Genomic DNA, 16,293 nt, shown 5'->3' on the forward strand with positions numbered 1-16,293 from the left:
CAGTACCTCCCCCTCCCGGTAGGCGCGTCCTCGCGCCGTAGATGTAACAACCGGGAGGGGGGCGGGCGCCCTGGAGACCTCAAACCGGAGCAGGGGGAGGAGTAGAGGTCTCCAGGGCAGGTCCAAAAACCATGGCGGGTCAGGGGCCGAGGGCGGCCATGGCGGGTCAGGGGCCGAGGGCGGCCATGGCGGGTCAGGGGCCGAGGGCGGCCATGGCGGGTCAGGGGCCGAGGGCGGCCATGGCGGGTCAGGGGCCGAGGGCGGCCATGGCGGGTCAGGGGCCGAGGGCGGCCATGGCGGGTCAGGGGCCGAGGGCGGCCATGGCGGGTCAGGGGCCGAGGGCGGCCATGGCGGGTCAGGGGCCGAGGGCGGCCATGGCGGGTCAGGGGCCGAGGGCGGCCATGGCGGGTCAGGGGCCGAGGGCGGCCATGGCGGGTCAGGGGCCGAGGGCGGCCATGGCGGGTCAGGGGCCGAGGGCGGCCATGGCGGGTCAGGGGCCGAGGGCGGCCATGGCGGGTCAGGGGCCGAGGGCGGCCATGGCGGGTCAGGGGCCGAGGGCGGCCATGGAGGGTCAGGGGCCGAGGGCGGCCATGGCGGGTCAGGGGCCGAGGGCGGCCATGGAGGGTCAGGGGCCGAGGGCGGCCATGGAGGGTCAGGGGCCGGAGCCTTCGAGGCGTTGAGCCCAGGCGACGCTGAAGGACCGGCGGGAGATGGCGGAATCCACGGCTCCGCCGACCGAAGCGCAGCCGGGGCTCCAGAAGGCCGCAGTGGAAGCAGGAAGACATACAACAAAACGAACACCGGGGGGAGTGAGGAGGCCAACTGAATCCGAGGGACGGAGTGACGGAGCGGAGACGGAGGAGTGTAGTCCAGAGGGGAGGGCAGGCTGACGAGTGCACAAGGTGTGAGTGGAGGCAGGATGGATACTGGTGAAGCTGGTGGACTGATGGGCAACGGTGGAGCAGAGGGAGGTTGGAGCCGGGGTGAAGGTAATCGCCCAGAAGTCCGAGGTGGAGATCTGGGCGAGGGGGCTTGAGGTGGAGGTTCAGTGTAAACAAATGGGAGGAGGCGGGAGAGGGAGGGAAAACAGTCTTTGGGCTGGATATTACAATAACACAGTTCATAATAGGAGTGAGCTCGGCGGCGGCGGCTGGAGCGGCTGGCTCGGCGGCGGCGGCTGGAGCGGCTGGCTCGGCGGCGGCGGCGGCTGGAGCGGCAGGAGCGGCAGGCTCGGCGGCGGCTGGAGCGGCTGGAGCGGCAGGCTCGGCGGCGGCGGCTGGAGCTGAGGGCTCGTAGGCGGCGGCTGGAGCTGAGGGCTCGTAGGCGGCGGCTGGAGCTGAGGGCTCGTAGGCGGCGGCTGGAGCTGAGGGCTCGTAGGCGGCGGCTGGAGCTGAGGGCTCGTAGGCGGCGGCTGGAGCTGAGGGCTCGTAGGCGGCGGCTGGAGCTGAGGGCTCGTAGGCGGCGGCTGGAGCTGAGGGCTCGTAGGCGGCGGCTGGAGCTGAGGGCTCGTAGGCGGCGGCTGGAGCTGAGGGCTCGTAGGCGGCGGCTGGAGCTGAGGGCTCGTAGGCGGCGGCTGGAGCTGAGGGCTCGTAGGCGGCGGCTGGAGCTGAGGGCTCGTAGGCGGCGGCTGGAGCTGAGGGCTCGTAGGCGGCGGCTGGAGCTGAGGGCTCGTAGGCGGCGGCTGGAGCTGAGGGCTCGTAGGCGGCGGCTGGAGCTGAGGGCTCGTAGGCGGCGGCTGGAGCTGAGGGCTCGTAGGCGGCGGCTGGAGCTGAGGGCTCGTAGGCGGCGGCTGGAGCTGAGGGCTCGTAGGCGGCGGCTGGAGCTGAGGGCTCGTAGGCGGCGGCTGGAGCTGAGGGCTCGTAGGCGGCGGCTGGAGCTGAGGGCTCGTAGGCGGCGGCTGGAGCTGAGGGCCAGTTCATTCCCACAGGCACTGGAGCTGGCTCTGTGGGGACTGGAGCGGGCTCTGGAAATACTGGCTCGCAGGAGACTGGAGAGCGCTCGCCCTTCTTCCTCTTCCTCCTCTTAGGTTTACTGGACCCAGCAGAGATTTGTGGGCCCGGCAGGACACAGGGGAAACATTCACTGGAGGGGTATGCGGAGGAAGACGGAGGTTGACTGACTGGCCCGGCCAACCCTGTTTCTGGAATGACCAGAGACAGACACCCATCCTGAACCCAATCTACTACGAATTTTGAGTCATTTAACCATAAAATGGAATTTATAGTTTCGCTTAAGGAGAATCGGTAGTCGGGTTCACCAAAACGGATGGTGTCATGATCTAGTCCATCCAAAAACAAGGAGATCAAACATGCTTCAGGCCAGTCAGACAAAAAAGCGAGCTCAACAAACTCCTCCACATACCTCTCCAGCGAACGACCCACCTGTAGGAGACCGATGAGGCGATTGCCGGCTGTGAAGGAGCTTTGAAGCCTGGGAGAAGCAGGAGCCAAGGAGCTGGGGAAAGTTTCCATCCCTTTCTTTGTTGTGGAAATCCAGTCTGTTTAAGGTCGGTTCTTCTGTTACGTGTACTGGTGTAGAGAGACGAGACAGATACGGATTTCCATAATACATATACTTCTTTACTTAAACAAGGCAGGAGGCACCAAACATACATTTAACATAAACAGAGAACCGACAAGAAGTGAATGGAGTGAGTGCAATATAAAGGGTGTGTTAATGAGAGAGTCCAGGTGCAGGTGATCCGTGATGATAGGGAGATGACGAGGGAAGTGAGTGCAGGTGTGGAGAACAGGAGGATGATGGGAAATGGAGTCCAGGGGAACAAGGGATCAGTAACAAGAGTGTGCAGACGAAACGCAATATAATGTTATCTTTCATTCATATGCTTGGTGTTTGTGAACGCAATCGTTCTGGGCGCTTCTGGGAGGGAATTATACCAAACCACTCAGACTTTGCTCAGGCATTACAGAATGACCAAAACAGCATTTCAGATGCTGTGCAACCAGATATATAGCAAAATGTGATTCTGTTCAGATTGGCCTGCTCAGGTTTGCTCAGAAGTGTTTTGTGGTCTGCAGGGCTCCATTGGTCAGACTGGTCCAGCTGGTCCTCCAGGATTACCAGGAGAGGGCATACAAGGACCAAAGGTATCAGGAATCTGAGGCATATCAACAGGATACCGTTTTCCTGAACATATTACAGTGTGCTGTACAGTACTGTTTAATTCACATGCATTTTATTCTGTTTTGTACAGGGTGATCCTGGATATCAGGGTATACAGGGGCCAAGAGGGTCCCCTGGCGAGGGTCTGCCGGGACAGAAGGTGAGGAGACTCTAATAACCGCAGTCATGCATTCATATGTTAGTTAGCATTAAAGGAATTCTTCACCCAAAAATAAAAATGTTATCATTTACTCACCTTCAGGTTGTTCCAAACCTGCAAGACTTTTCTTGTCAAAGACAAAATACTCTTTTCCACAAACTCCAGAAATCACAATTACCATGCAATTAAAAAAATTGTACATGTGGTCATGTTTGAAAAACGTGACCACAGATATGAACTTCACCTTTGTGATGTAACTGTTCTGTTTGTAGGGGGATCGTGGGTTACCAGGAGCACAAGGACGCAAAGGGGACAGAGGAAGCCCGGGAGAATCAGGATTTACAGGACTCCCGGTGAGAAGAACTGAGAAGGAAATTTAGATTCGTTGAAAAACTTCTCATGCTAAACTTGCTTTTTAATCATTGAGCATTATGATAGTTGACAACACTATAATCAACATCTCTATATTTAACTACATTGAACACATTGAACATTTCGTCTTCTCACATTCACAGGGTAATCCAGGAACAAAAGGAGAACCTGGTCTCACGGTATGTGCACAAATGAAAGAATTAATTTTCTACCTTGTAATTAAAAGGTCCAAAACTTTTTAAAGTAATTTATTCCAATGTAAAAAGGTTTTGAACCTAAAGAAAATACAGTTTTAAACTGTGACGTTACGCTGTTGTTGCATGACCTCATCATTATGTGATTGATGGAAAATAGAAACCAATTTTGCATTTGTAAGCCAATTTTGTGTAAAAATAACTTGACTTTTAACAGTCTGGTCAAGTCATGTGCGTTGCAATGTGGGATACAGTATGTCATGTAGTGTATACTGCTCACTTTGGTCTTCTGCACTAAAAAAACAAAAAAATTCACTCAAATTGCTAGTAAATTTCACAAATAATTTCAAAGAAATGTCCAGTAACAAGTATTTTCTTGTAAAAAATACTCTAATAATAATGATTTATTTACAACTTCATAAAAAAATTACAGTTTGTACAGTATACAGAACATTTTAATATTGTGCATGGTACGCATGTCTATATATTTGAAATAAAGCTGAAATTACACTATTAAACTTAAATGAAAAAACATAAATGAATATAGCTACAAGCAGCAATTATCAGGGTTCAAGCGCTTTAAGGCCTAAAAGGCTATAATGTTTTAATTAGAAAGCCTGTAACCATCTCAGTAATAGATGAAAAGGACCAAACAGCCAATTAACTATAAGAAATATAAGCTTTTACAGTTATTGAGGTTGAGCCAAAAACCCTAAGACTAGCTGCCAAAGAAGGTGTTTGAAATAATCTCCAAAATTTAATGAACGATTCGATGGACAGCGGTGATCCTAGAGGCAAAGTTGCTCAGAATGAGGAGTTCTACCATGTGGTATGAATGTCTTGGGCGTGTGTGCAAAACCGTGCGATACACAATCCTTTATGCATGAGAAAAATGCGAAGGCGCCCCCGGTGGCCAATTTCTTTCAAATTTCTAACTCTAGGGCTGTGAGTCAAAAAGAGACAATCATGGCACCTCGGACAAAGACACTGCATGCCAATTTCCATGTCAGTCGGACTAACAGTGAAGTAGTTATAGCCATTTTCCTGTTTTTTTCCTGTTGTAGTACCACCAAATGGCCAGTCACCACGTCCTTTTTCAGACAATCACAGATTGAGTACGTTTGGTCAAAATATCTCATTTCATTAATGAGTTAAAGCCATTAGTAAAGGTGGCTCCACCCACTTCAAACGTTTTGGCGGCCCTTAGGGACAGTTTTTGATAATTACTGACAACCAGACTTCAGAGAATCTTGCTGCATTGATTTGGTTACAATTGGGCCAAAAACCTAGGACTAGTTCGCATAAGTAGGTTTTTCCAAAAAATCCAAAATACCCGAAAATTTTGCTTGAGCATACACCGAACGGTTTAGGAGTTATGAGCAATTTCATACTCTTTACTGCTGTAGTGCCCCCATCAGGCCGATCGGGGCAAGCCTTGGTGACGGTGTGAGTACTACCAGCCCTCAAAGTTTCAAGTCTCTATAACTTATGGTTTGGTCTACCTGAACACTTTTAGGGGAAAATTTTAACAATTACAATAAGGTTTCAGCACAGTACACTTGAACCCCTAAAAATGAACTTTAAAAGATTTATGTATTTTGCAGAGAGAGGAAATAATCACTCTAATCAGATCTATTTGTGGTAAGTAATCAAATTGCAGATCTATTTCTAAATTTGAGTGCTTTGTGATGAATTACATCAAAACTGAAGTGGATGATTTATTCTGGATTCTCAGGTTGTGGCCGGAGATGCAGAGTAAAACCTCTTGAGCTGGTGTTTGTGATTGACAGCTCTGAGAGCGTCGGCCCGGAAAACTTTGAAGTCATTAAAGACTTTGTGAATACCTTGATCGACCGCGTGTCAGTCAGTCCAGAGGTGACGCGTGTAGGGGTCGTTCTCTACAGCCACATTAACCTGGTGGTCACAAGCATAGAAGACAGGTTAACTAGTGATGAAGTGAAAGAAGCTGTGCGCAGGATGCCCTATATTGGAGAGGGCACTTACACAGGAAGTGGCATCAGAAAGGCCAATGAGATCTTCCGCTTTGCTCGCCCTGGTGTGGAGAAAGTGGCGGTGGTTATTACGGATGGCCAGACGGATCATCGTGACACGGTGAAGCTGGCAGATGCGGTCAAAGAGGCTCATTCAGCGAATATCACCATGTTCGTTATAGGGGTGGTGAATCAAAGTGACCCGATCTATGATGATTTTAAGGAGGAGCTGAAGTCAATAGCATCCCTGCCCACTGAGGAGCATGTGTTTCCCATAGAAGACTTCAGAACGCTTCCTGGTATGTCACAATGCATTCATTTCACACAATTAAATGGATAGTTCACCCAAAAATAAAACGGAGTGTGCATGTCATCCTTATTGGTAAAGGCTATTTACAGGTGCTGGTCATATAATTAGAATATCGTGAAAAAGTTAAAAAAAAAATTGTTGTAAATTATTTTAAAAAATGAAACTTTCATTTATACTAGATTCCCTACATGTAAAGTAAAACATTTCAAAAGTTTTTTTTTTTATTTTTTTATTTGTTGATTAGAGTGTACAGCTAATGAAAGTCCAAAATCCAGTATCTCAAAATATTAGAATATTTACATTTGAGTTTCATTAAATGAGCATCCCTACAGTATAAATTCCGGCTATCTCTTGTTCTTTGAAACCACACTAATGGGGAAGACTGCTAACTTGGCAATGGTTCAGGAGACAATCATTGACACCCTCCACAAAGAGAGTAAGTCACAGATGGTCATTACTGCATGTGGTGGCTGTTTACAGAGTGATATATCAAAGCATATTAAATGCAAAGTTGACTAGAAGGAAGAAATTGGGTAGGCAAAGGTGCACAAGCAACAGGGATGACCACAAGCTTGAGAATACTGTTAAGTAAAGCCGATTCAAACACTTGGGAGAGCTTCACAATGAGTCAAATGAAGCCGGAGTCAGCGCATCAAGAGTCACCACACTCAGACATCTTCAGGAAAAGGACTACCAAGCCACTTCTGAAACAGAAACAACGTCAGAAGCATTTTACCTGGGCTAAGGAGAAAAAGAACTGGACAGTGAACAGTGGTCGAAAGTCCTCTTTTCAGATAAAAGTAAATTTTGCATTTCATGTTGAAATCATGGTCCCAGAGTCTAAAGGAAGACTGGAGAGGCACAGAATCCAAGCTGCTTGAAGTCTAGTGTGAAGTTTCTGAAGTTAGTAATGATTTGGGGGGCCGTGACATCTGCTGGTGTTGGTCCATTGTGTTTTATCAAGTGCAAAGTCAATGCAGCCATCTTCCAGGAGATTTTGGAGCACTTTATGCTTCCATCTGCTGACAAGCTTTATGGAGATGCTGATTTCCTTTTCCAGCAGGACTTTAGCATCTGCCCACAGTGCAAAAACCTCTTCCAAGTGGTTTGCTGACCAAGATATTACTGATATTACAGCCAACATGCCTGACCCCTGAATCTATGGGATATTTTCAAGAGAAAGATGAGAAACAGTCGATCCAACAATATACAGATGATCTGAAGGCTCAATAGTGCCTCAGCAGTGCCACAGGCTGATCACTTCCATGCCACACTTCACTGATGCTGTAATTTGTGCTAGAGCAAGTCATTTGCTGTAATATGTGCTGCCGACCAAGTATTGAGTGTACAAATGAACATACTTTAAAGAACTTGAACTTTTCTGTTTTGAAAATCCATTTTTTTATTGATCTTAGGAAATATTCTAATATTTTGGGGTATTGGATTTTGGACTTTCATGAGCTGTACGCTCTAATAATTAAAATTAAAAAAAAAACATTTGAAATGTTTTACTTTACATGTAGGGAATCTAGAATATATGAAAGTTTCATTTTTAAAAATAATTTACAATAAAAAAATGAACTTTTTCACGATTCTAATTATATGACCAGCACCTGTATACTAACTCTCCCCACAAGCGTCTGGTTGGGCCAGACAAAAAGAGCGGTAACTTCTAACTTCTTACATAACTTCTTTCCTCTGACACGATCGACCCGAGTTCGAATCCGCCTTTTTTCAAACTCATTCTTCTCCTGTCACAAATCAGCTCAGAGTGGCCTTTATTTTAAAGGATTTGTTCACTTCAGAATTAATATTTCCTGATAATTTACTCAACCCCATGTCATCCAAGATGTTTATGTCTTTCTTTCTTCAGTCGAAAAGAAATTAAGGTTTTTGAGGAAAACATTCCAGGTTTTTTCTCCATATAGTGGACTTCAACAGTTACCAACGGGTTGAAGGTCCAAATGTCAGTTTCAGTGCAGCTTCAAAGATCTCTACATGATCCCAGATGAGGAATAAGAGTCTTATCTAGTGAAACGATTGGTCATTTTCTAAAAAAAAAATAACAATTTATACTTTTTAACCACAAATGCTCATCTTGCACTGCTCTGTGATGTGCATTACATAATCACGTTGGAAAGGTCACGTGTGACGTAGGCGGAAGTACTGAGCAAGTGTTTACAAAGCGAACGTGCAAAGACTAAGTCAAACAGCCTTTACAAAAAAAGGTATAACAACGATGTCGGATGATTTTGAAGTTGAAGGAGAAAATGAGATGGAGTATGACCTGTGTGATCACGTGTGACCTTTCCAATGGATTACGTAATGCGTGACGCATCACAGAGCAGTGCAAAATGAGCATTTGTGGTTAAAAAGTATATACATTTTTATTATTTTAGAAAATGACCGATCAATTAGCTAGACAAAACCCTCATTCCTTGTCTTGGATGCTGACAGATTTTTTTTTTTGTGTGAACAATCCCATTAAAGAGCTTTATATTTTTGTTTGTTTATCCAAAGCAACTTTGAGTTCCCTGGAAATCAAATCCTTGACTTTGACTCATCAGAGCTACAGGATCATCTACATTAATTAAATTCATGTTTTCTGTCTCTGTGTCTAGAAGTGGAAAGTAAATTGCTCCAAAAGCTCTGTGAGAACATTGATGGATCAATATTCAGCACTACCTTCAGCTCCAAGGTAGAGTGACACACACTTCAGTCAAAAAGGCCATTAGTTAAAAACTCATGATGCATCTAAAGCCACTGTATTTGATTAGAGAGCAGCACATTTGGTCTGAAAGATATACTATTTGATGATAAATACATTTTTAACAAAAATGTCACACTGCAGGACATTTATTAGGCCATTTACATATTTTTATTATAATGTTATAATATTATTAAAATCGGAAATAGCAGAATTTTTAAATTAAACTGTGAAAAAAAAATACAAAATTCCATCAGTATGACATTTTATTATAAATGTATTAATTCAGCAGACTGTAATATGTATTAATTCATTTGCATGCAATTTTTATGGCTTCATATTAATTAAAGGTGCCCTAGATTAAAAAATGTAATTTACCTTTGCATAGTTGAATAACAAGAGTTCAGTACATGGAAATGACATACAGTGAGTCTTAAACTCCATTGCTTCCTCCTTCTTATATAAATCTCATTTGTTTAAACGACCTCCGAGGAACAGGCGAATCTCAACATAACACACTGTTACGTAACAGTCGTGGTCATTAATATGTACGCCCCCAATATTTGCATATGCCAGCCCATGTTCAAGGCATTAGACAAGGGCAGCCAGTATTAACGTCTGGATCTGTGCACAGCTGAATCATCAGACTAGGTAAGTAAGCAAGAACAATAGTGAAAAATGGCAAATGGAGCAATAACAACTGACGTGATCCATGATTACATGATATTTTTAGTGATATTTTTAAATTGTCTTTCTAAATGTTTCGTTAGCATGTTGCTAATGTACTGTTAAATGTGGTTAAAGTTACCATCGTTTCTTACTGTATTCACGGAGACAAGAGCCGTCGCCATTTTCATTTTTTTAAACACTTGCAGTCTGTATAATGCATAAACACAACTTCATTCTTTATAAATCTCTCCAACATTGTGTATTGTTAGCTTTAGCCACGGAGCACTATCAAACTCATTCAGAATCAAATGTAAACATCCTAATAAATACTAACGCAATTAGTCATGTTGCATGGAGAACACTTTGTAAAGATCCATTTTGAGGGTTATATATTAGTTGTGTGAACTTTGTTTATGCTATTTAAGGCAAGCACGAGCTCTTGGGGTGTGAAGCACGAGATTTAAAGGGGCCGGAATTCAGGGGCCCTGAATCGCCACATTTATAAAGATAGGCAGTTAAAAGAAATTAATAAAAAAAAAAAACTATGGGGAATTTTGAGCTGAAACTTCACAGACACATTCAGGGGACACTTAAGACTTATATTACATCTTTTGAAAACATGTTCTTCGGCACCTTTAAGAGGCAGTATTTGGAACATTTAAATTATTTGTTAAGACAAAAAAGGAGATTGAAATTTCAAAATCAGAAGAGTTTGATTTTTGATGACCACTATTATTATCTAAGTACTCTTGTTATGAAGAGATATTAATATGACACTAAATCAATCAGCCAGATGACCTTGGAGAGTTTGGCGTGTTCCCCTACTATGATCCTAAATCAGATGACATGGACGTTATCAGCACCGTTACACCATATTTGGACAGAGATGAACTGAACCTCCTCCCAGATTTCCCTTTCAAGCCTTTGGACAGGCTGAATCAGGGCACATACAGGACTGCCCCAACACCCAGACCAACTGACCCGCCGCTGCTCGTACAGAATGATTTTACCGCAGGTAAACGCTCATACAGCTGTTCAAAAGTGATACAATATAAATAATAGCAATTCTGTAAACAAAAGAACTACCTTAATCTTTCTATTTTCTCTCTCTCTCAGAGGAGGGGTGCCTAGAGCCTCTGGATCCCGGTCCATGTCGAGAGTATGTTGTTAAATGGTATTTTGATCCTAAGGCCAATTCATGTGCTCAGTTCTGGTTTGGAGGTTGCAATGGCAACAAAAACCGATTTGATAGTGAAAAGACCTGCAGAAAATCCTGTGTGAAAATATAAGTCTTATCATTAAAGCACTAAAACTGATGCAAAAAGATGGGATACTAAAAAAAGAGAGAAATAAATAAAGCTAATGGACCATTTAGTATTTAAAAATATTTTAACTTTTAATATTTAACTATGAACATTTTAAATAACTAAACTGCTCAGAAGAACTTCCAAGTATTTAATTAATAAATCCGTGTATTTGCATATATAATGGCCACAAAAAGTATTTGGCACACCTAAAATGTTGAATTGAGACTGCATTATATAGCAAAATATCAAACAGCAGCTTTTATTTTAAAGAAATATAGAAGACATGGCTCAGAAAAATTAAAAGTAGTTTGATATATGTTGTCATCTAATGCAGTGACATTCAGACATTATTTTGAGCAAACCAACAAAAAACTCTTTCTTCATGGGCAATGAACAAATATTCATACAGAAAAACAATCAGTAATTAGTCTTCTTCCATCAAATATTCTCATACTGGTTTTTGGTCACATTAAACATCTTTATGTTTTTTATTTTTGTCTACTGTATTTGTAATGTGGTTTAAGTTCACTGGTGCTGTTTTGTTGAATAGTGTTGAATCTGTACTTGTATCCAAATGGTCGCAGGTGATGTGCAAAATACTCCAACATGTACATGTCTGCAGGTTTCACATAATGAAACGATATCGCAAAATCCGCACAGCAGTCCGGGCCCTGGAAGAAGAGAAAAATCATTCATTTTTATTTTGCAAAACAGTCATCATGCAAAAGTTAAACTTGAATGTACACAAGTCCTACAGAAATCCATATTTGTTTTTTAAAAAACATATTATAACTGTAGTGGGAATCTTATTAATATTTACAATTACTTTAATTTTTACATTTTCTTTTACTATTTTTTTTACTGTAAAAATGTATGACAGCATCATAATAGAGCAGTATTAGCATGCTCAAAGTATAAAATTTGTTGTACAGTAATTGTAACTGTAGTGACAAACTGAAATTATAAAGTTAAAATGACAAAATATTTTGTCAATTATTTACATAAAAAAAAAAATCTATGATTTTAATCTCAGTAAGTGTTTATGCTACATCTAAAAACAAAATTTTTTTTTTTTTTTTTCTGCAATGAGTGCAATCTAATGTAAATCTGAATGAAACAGGATATTCAACAAGAAAAAATGGTGGATAAAGCATGTTTTCTAATCCAAGTCTGTCTCTGTGTTTGGTAGATTTAAACTGAATTTATCATTAAATATTCAAAAATATGGTAAAACCTTTCTGCCTCGATTCTGATTCACAGTATCTGCAGTTCAGTGCAAAATGCGGGTTTCAGAAATAAAAACTCCATTCATTTTCTCCATAGGGAAAATTATTTTTAATGATAAAGCCCTGGGTATACTTAATTTTTTACGTGTACGCTAGTGCATACACAGTCGAACGGACAGCCTTGGAAAGTATACTTCATTTGACTCGTATACACACAGGCGTTCGACGCATGTGCAGTTTTGAGCAATTTCTCAATTTTATGCAGTTTTTCTTTGACTACCTTGAGAATAGTTTTTCCTCAAGGTGGCATCCGTGCCCTGGGGGCATCTAAGTACTGCAAAATAAATAAATAAATGTGCACGTGAGACCTGCGCATACAAGTACGCGCGGTTACAAAAATCCGCCAGTGCGCGTACAGTACACACATACACTTCTGATGAAGAAATTCGCATCACGTGCACTGTACACTGACCCTCGCGTACGCCTCAAAAGTGAAGTATACTTCGGGCTTCACGTAAAAACCTTTAAAGACAGCCTAAGCTACGAGTTAGTATTTGCTTCTGCTGAAGCCATCAGCCCACATTATTTCAACTTAGTTCTAAAATAATCCTGTAACATCAGAAAAACTACATTACCCATGATGCTGTACAGAAAATTTAGTTAAAACAAGCAAAACGCGCCAAAAGGGCTCTTTAGCCCTGCCCACTTCCATGAAGCACTGCAAATCACATAATCAAGTCAATCATGCATCTGAAATCTGAGTAGGTACTACATTTGAATTTGAACTTACTTTGTCATCGCTGTCATTATCATGTGACCTACCACTTCACCTTCATTCATAAATCCCCTTCTGTGGCCTCATGGTAAAGTGTCCATCATACAGGCACTTCAGAATCTCGCAGGACATACTATGTCACCTGGGGACTTTTCGCCAACCGTATTTCGAATACTATCCGGACATACTACTCTGTTGGCATACTGTTTTTCACATACTATACAGTAGGGAAGTATTCGATTTCGGATACAGCTAATCTCTCTACGCTCTTAAATAATTATTAATAGTTATTAATAATTAATGAGTTGAGTTGAGTTTATTTGACAAAGTAGCAATACATCATTGTTACAACTTCTTTGTCAAGGATTATACAGGTAATTAAATTTTAAAGTCGCCCTGAAATCAAAATGTACGTTTTTTTAAATTTTAATATGAATATGTTAGCCTTAATGTTATGAATAAGCTGGTGTGTTCCAAAACAATGACAAAATTCACATTTAGGAGATATAAGCATTCAAAACTTACAGTCTCTCACTTCCGCAAAAATGGATCACGGATTTTCATGACATCACATCGCACTTCTCATCAAACTTCTGTCCAATCAAATGCTCTCCTTCACTAACAACACACACTGAAGCTGTGGCTGAAATCGGTCATTTGTTCACATATTTACTAGTTTCTATGGTGAATGGCGCATAGTGCACTATATAGAGAATAGGGAATGATTCAGACAGTGTAAATATGCTTTCTTTAGACGCGAATGAAGTCCGTTTCGCAGTATAAAGTGAACCGCCGCTGTGTGAGCACAGTGCTCTGGCCCAGGGACACGAGAGCACAGAACGGTTCATATCCGCGAGTCGGCTCAGACCACGAAAGATATCGGAACCATTTAAATTCTTCAAAAGTGAGCTGTATTTTAAAATGATATAGAGGAGATTAGGAGGATAACCGGTTAGAGATTCGAAGGAAACAGAGGTTTTACTGAGTTTAACGGCTCTGGCCGAGGTGTGATATAAACAAAACGCTATTGGCTGTTTAAAAAAAGGGGCGGGGCTGTTTGATATATCGCCATGTCTTCCTGTACCATCAACACATTGAATAATGCAGCGCGTTCTAAGAAACTTCAGCGGGCCTTTAATTTTATATATATTAATCAACATTTTTAATTTGATTATGCTTTTCTCAGTGCTTCATGGGATTGTAGTTTTTTCTCTTTCACTAAAAACATTAAGTACAGTCTTGTACCTTTGTCCAATTTTAAAAATAGTTTTGCTTCAAATCAAAGTTTGTAATGTTATTATTCATCTCATGGCTAATTGGCTTGGTTCATGGCTTATATTGCTGTAATGAAGACTTTTTTTAAAATCCCTATGGGAGAAATGAATGGAACCAACGCTGCTGAAAAAGAGGACGGGCTGTTGCACTCTATTGTCTTTTGTTGCGTCACACCTGGTGTCACACAGTATTAGCAACAGTAATCAAGGAGGGCAGAGCTTAGGTTTAACTGTAGAATGACTCACAAATATTTTCAATGAAAAACTGCCAGCTGCTCTCACCTGTCTGGTTTTGTAGTAACTGTAGCCCCAGGTTTGTTTTCCATTCTTTGGGGGAATGAGGTGGTTTTCCGGTCTAAACGGATTGAATGTTTCTCTTTTGTTTGGATCTCTTGAATCCCCGGCTTTCACTCCCATGGTCTCCATGCACTTTCCCAAGGCCATGTCCTCCACGGAGCTGAAATGCTTGCAGCGTCCCGTGCTGAAACCTTGCACAAATCTCCTGAGAGCCCCTCGGCTCAGAACGTATCCGGCTCCTCCGCTCATGTAACCCTGACGTACGAACGGCCGGAACTTGTGGCCGAAATAAACAGGCTCTTCAGTGTCATGATGGGAAAGTAGGTATCTCAGGTTTTCAACCACCACAAATGTGTCATCATCTGCTTTGAGGAACCAGTCGGCGTGCTGGAGGTGGTGCGCATGGAGGTACTGAAAGGCACGGATGGTCTTCCAGTACAGCTGAGATCGGCCCTCGCTGACGTTGAGCCCCACGGTGGGGAAGTCGGAGCTCTGCGAGCTCATGTACAGCACCTGGTTACAGTGTTTAGCCCAGGTGGCACGAATGTGCTGGAGCTTTTTCTGCAGATTTTCAGGCCTCGTCATGACCCAACACAACACACGCACATGGGAATACAGGGACCGTGCCAGCTCATCTGGGAAATTCAAGCAAAAATTTGAATTAATTTGATCAAAAGTGACAGTAAAGACTTTTAAAATGTTACAAAAATATAATTTTCTATAAACAACCGTTTTCAACACTGATAATCAGAAATATTTCTTGAGCAGCAAATCAGCATATTAGAATGATTTCTGAAGGATCATGTGACACTGAAGACTGGAGCAATGATGCTGAAAATTCAGCTTTGATCACAGAAATAAATTGCATTTTAAAATATATTACAATAGAAAACAGTTGTGCAATAATATATCACATGATTACTGTTTTACTGGATTTTGATTAAATAAATGCAGCCTTTGGGAGCAGAAGTGACTTTCAAAAACATTACAAAATCTTACCAACCCCAAACTTTTAAATGGTAGTGTTGCTCATGAAATTACAAATATTTTGATCCAAAGGCTTCTGCTTAAATGCTTGAAATTTGCACTTTTTTAACTTTAACTATTTTTGTTTTCTTAAAGTTGCAGCATATAAGAAAATAAGTAAATAAAGTTAATAAAAATTGAGACTGTATGTCCAGACCGGTATTGTAAACACAAAGCAAATATGACTCGAAATATGAGTTACAAGTAAATGATAAGAAACATACCATTCTTTTTCCATGCATGACTTTTGGCTTGAGAGGAAAGAGTATGTGGAGATGCAAGTGCTCTGGCTAGAGGGTCAAATCTAACACTTATGAGTTGCTGAACAAAGAGAAAACCAATGAATATCCCACAAAATAGCAGTATGTGCTGAGAAATCTGAAAAAAAGAATGAAAAATATTTGAAAACAAGCAATATAACCACTGTATATAATTCTGCTACAGAAAAATATGACTTACCATATCGGTGCAGTTCAGGTCCCATTTTTATTATTTCTGCATATTTAAAATTAATTCTTAAATTTTAAATCAAGGAGAGCGACTGCTTTCTGCTGAGGTTTAGCTGTTTGTCGCAGCTTTTTTTATTGTACCTCACCACATAAAACTTTTATTAGCTATCCTTGACGTCACATTTCTCTTACCCTGTATTGACAAAGGTTGCGTAAATAGCTTGAGTTATTAAAGAGATAGTTCACCCAAAAATGAAAGTTATCCCATGATTTACTCACCCTCCAGCCAGACTGTTATGGAAAATAAGAACTTGTTCTTAATGACTTGCCTGGTTAAATAAAGGTTAAATGAAATAAATAAAGGTTAAATGAAACCCTCAAGCCATCCTAGGTGTATATGATCTTCTTTCAGT

General features: G+C 42.0%; 2 protein-coding genes across 2 annotated transcripts in view; one reads left to right on the forward strand and one right to left on the reverse strand.

The window, feature by feature from the left end:
* LOC137037175 (collagen alpha-1(XXVIII) chain-like) overlaps nt 1–10,820 on the forward strand; it is a 35,149-nt gene extending 24,329 nt beyond the window's left edge. The window contains exons 27-35 of the mRNA XM_067410990.1: nt 3,039–3,107; nt 3,215–3,283; nt 3,556–3,636; nt 3,799–3,834; nt 5,454–5,490; nt 5,585–6,139; nt 8,772–8,848; nt 10,316–10,541; nt 10,643–10,820. Coding sequence (XP_067267091.1) covers nt 3,039–3,107; nt 3,215–3,283; nt 3,556–3,636; nt 3,799–3,834; nt 5,454–5,490; nt 5,585–6,139; nt 8,772–8,848; nt 10,316–10,541; nt 10,643–10,815 — 1,323 coding nt within the window. The 3' untranslated portion in view covers nt 10,816–10,820. The remainder of the gene's footprint in view (nt 1–3,038; nt 3,108–3,214; nt 3,284–3,555; nt 3,637–3,798; nt 3,835–5,453; nt 5,491–5,584; nt 6,140–8,771; nt 8,849–10,315; nt 10,542–10,642) is intronic.
* A 56-nt stretch (nt 10,821–10,876) lies between these two features.
* Nucleotides 10,877–16,278, reverse strand: LOC137037158 (glycoprotein-N-acetylgalactosamine 3-beta-galactosyltransferase 1-like). The gene is made up of 4 exons (XM_067410978.1): nt 15,891–16,278; nt 15,656–15,809; nt 14,391–15,040; nt 10,877–11,504 (listed from the first exon to the last, which is right to left on the reverse strand). Exons 1-4 carry the CDS (start codon nt 15,891–15,893, stop codon nt 11,322–11,324), a joined length of 990 nt encoding a protein of 329 aa, XP_067267079.1. The 5' UTR covers nt 15,894–16,278; the 3' UTR covers nt 10,877–11,321.
* Nucleotides 16,279–16,293: the final 15 nt, after the last annotated feature.

This window comes from Chanodichthys erythropterus, chromosome 2 (genome assembly GCF_024489055.1).
Source record: "Chanodichthys erythropterus isolate Z2021 chromosome 2, ASM2448905v1, whole genome shotgun sequence".
NCBI lineage: Eukaryota > Metazoa > Chordata > Actinopteri > Cypriniformes > Xenocyprididae > Chanodichthys > Chanodichthys erythropterus.

Bases quoted from the DNA above. Each gene is read 5' to 3' on its own strand.
- LOC137037158 (XM_067410978.1), bottom strand. The intron at 15,041-15,655 runs GTATGTTTCTTA...TGAATTTCCCAG, and splicing joins TCATGCATGGAAAAAGAATG to ATGAGCTGGCACGGTCCCTG. The intron at 11,505-14,390 runs GTGAGAGCAGCT...CTCTTCTTCCAG, and splicing joins GTTACTACAAAACCAGACAG to GGCCCGGACTGCTGTGCGGA.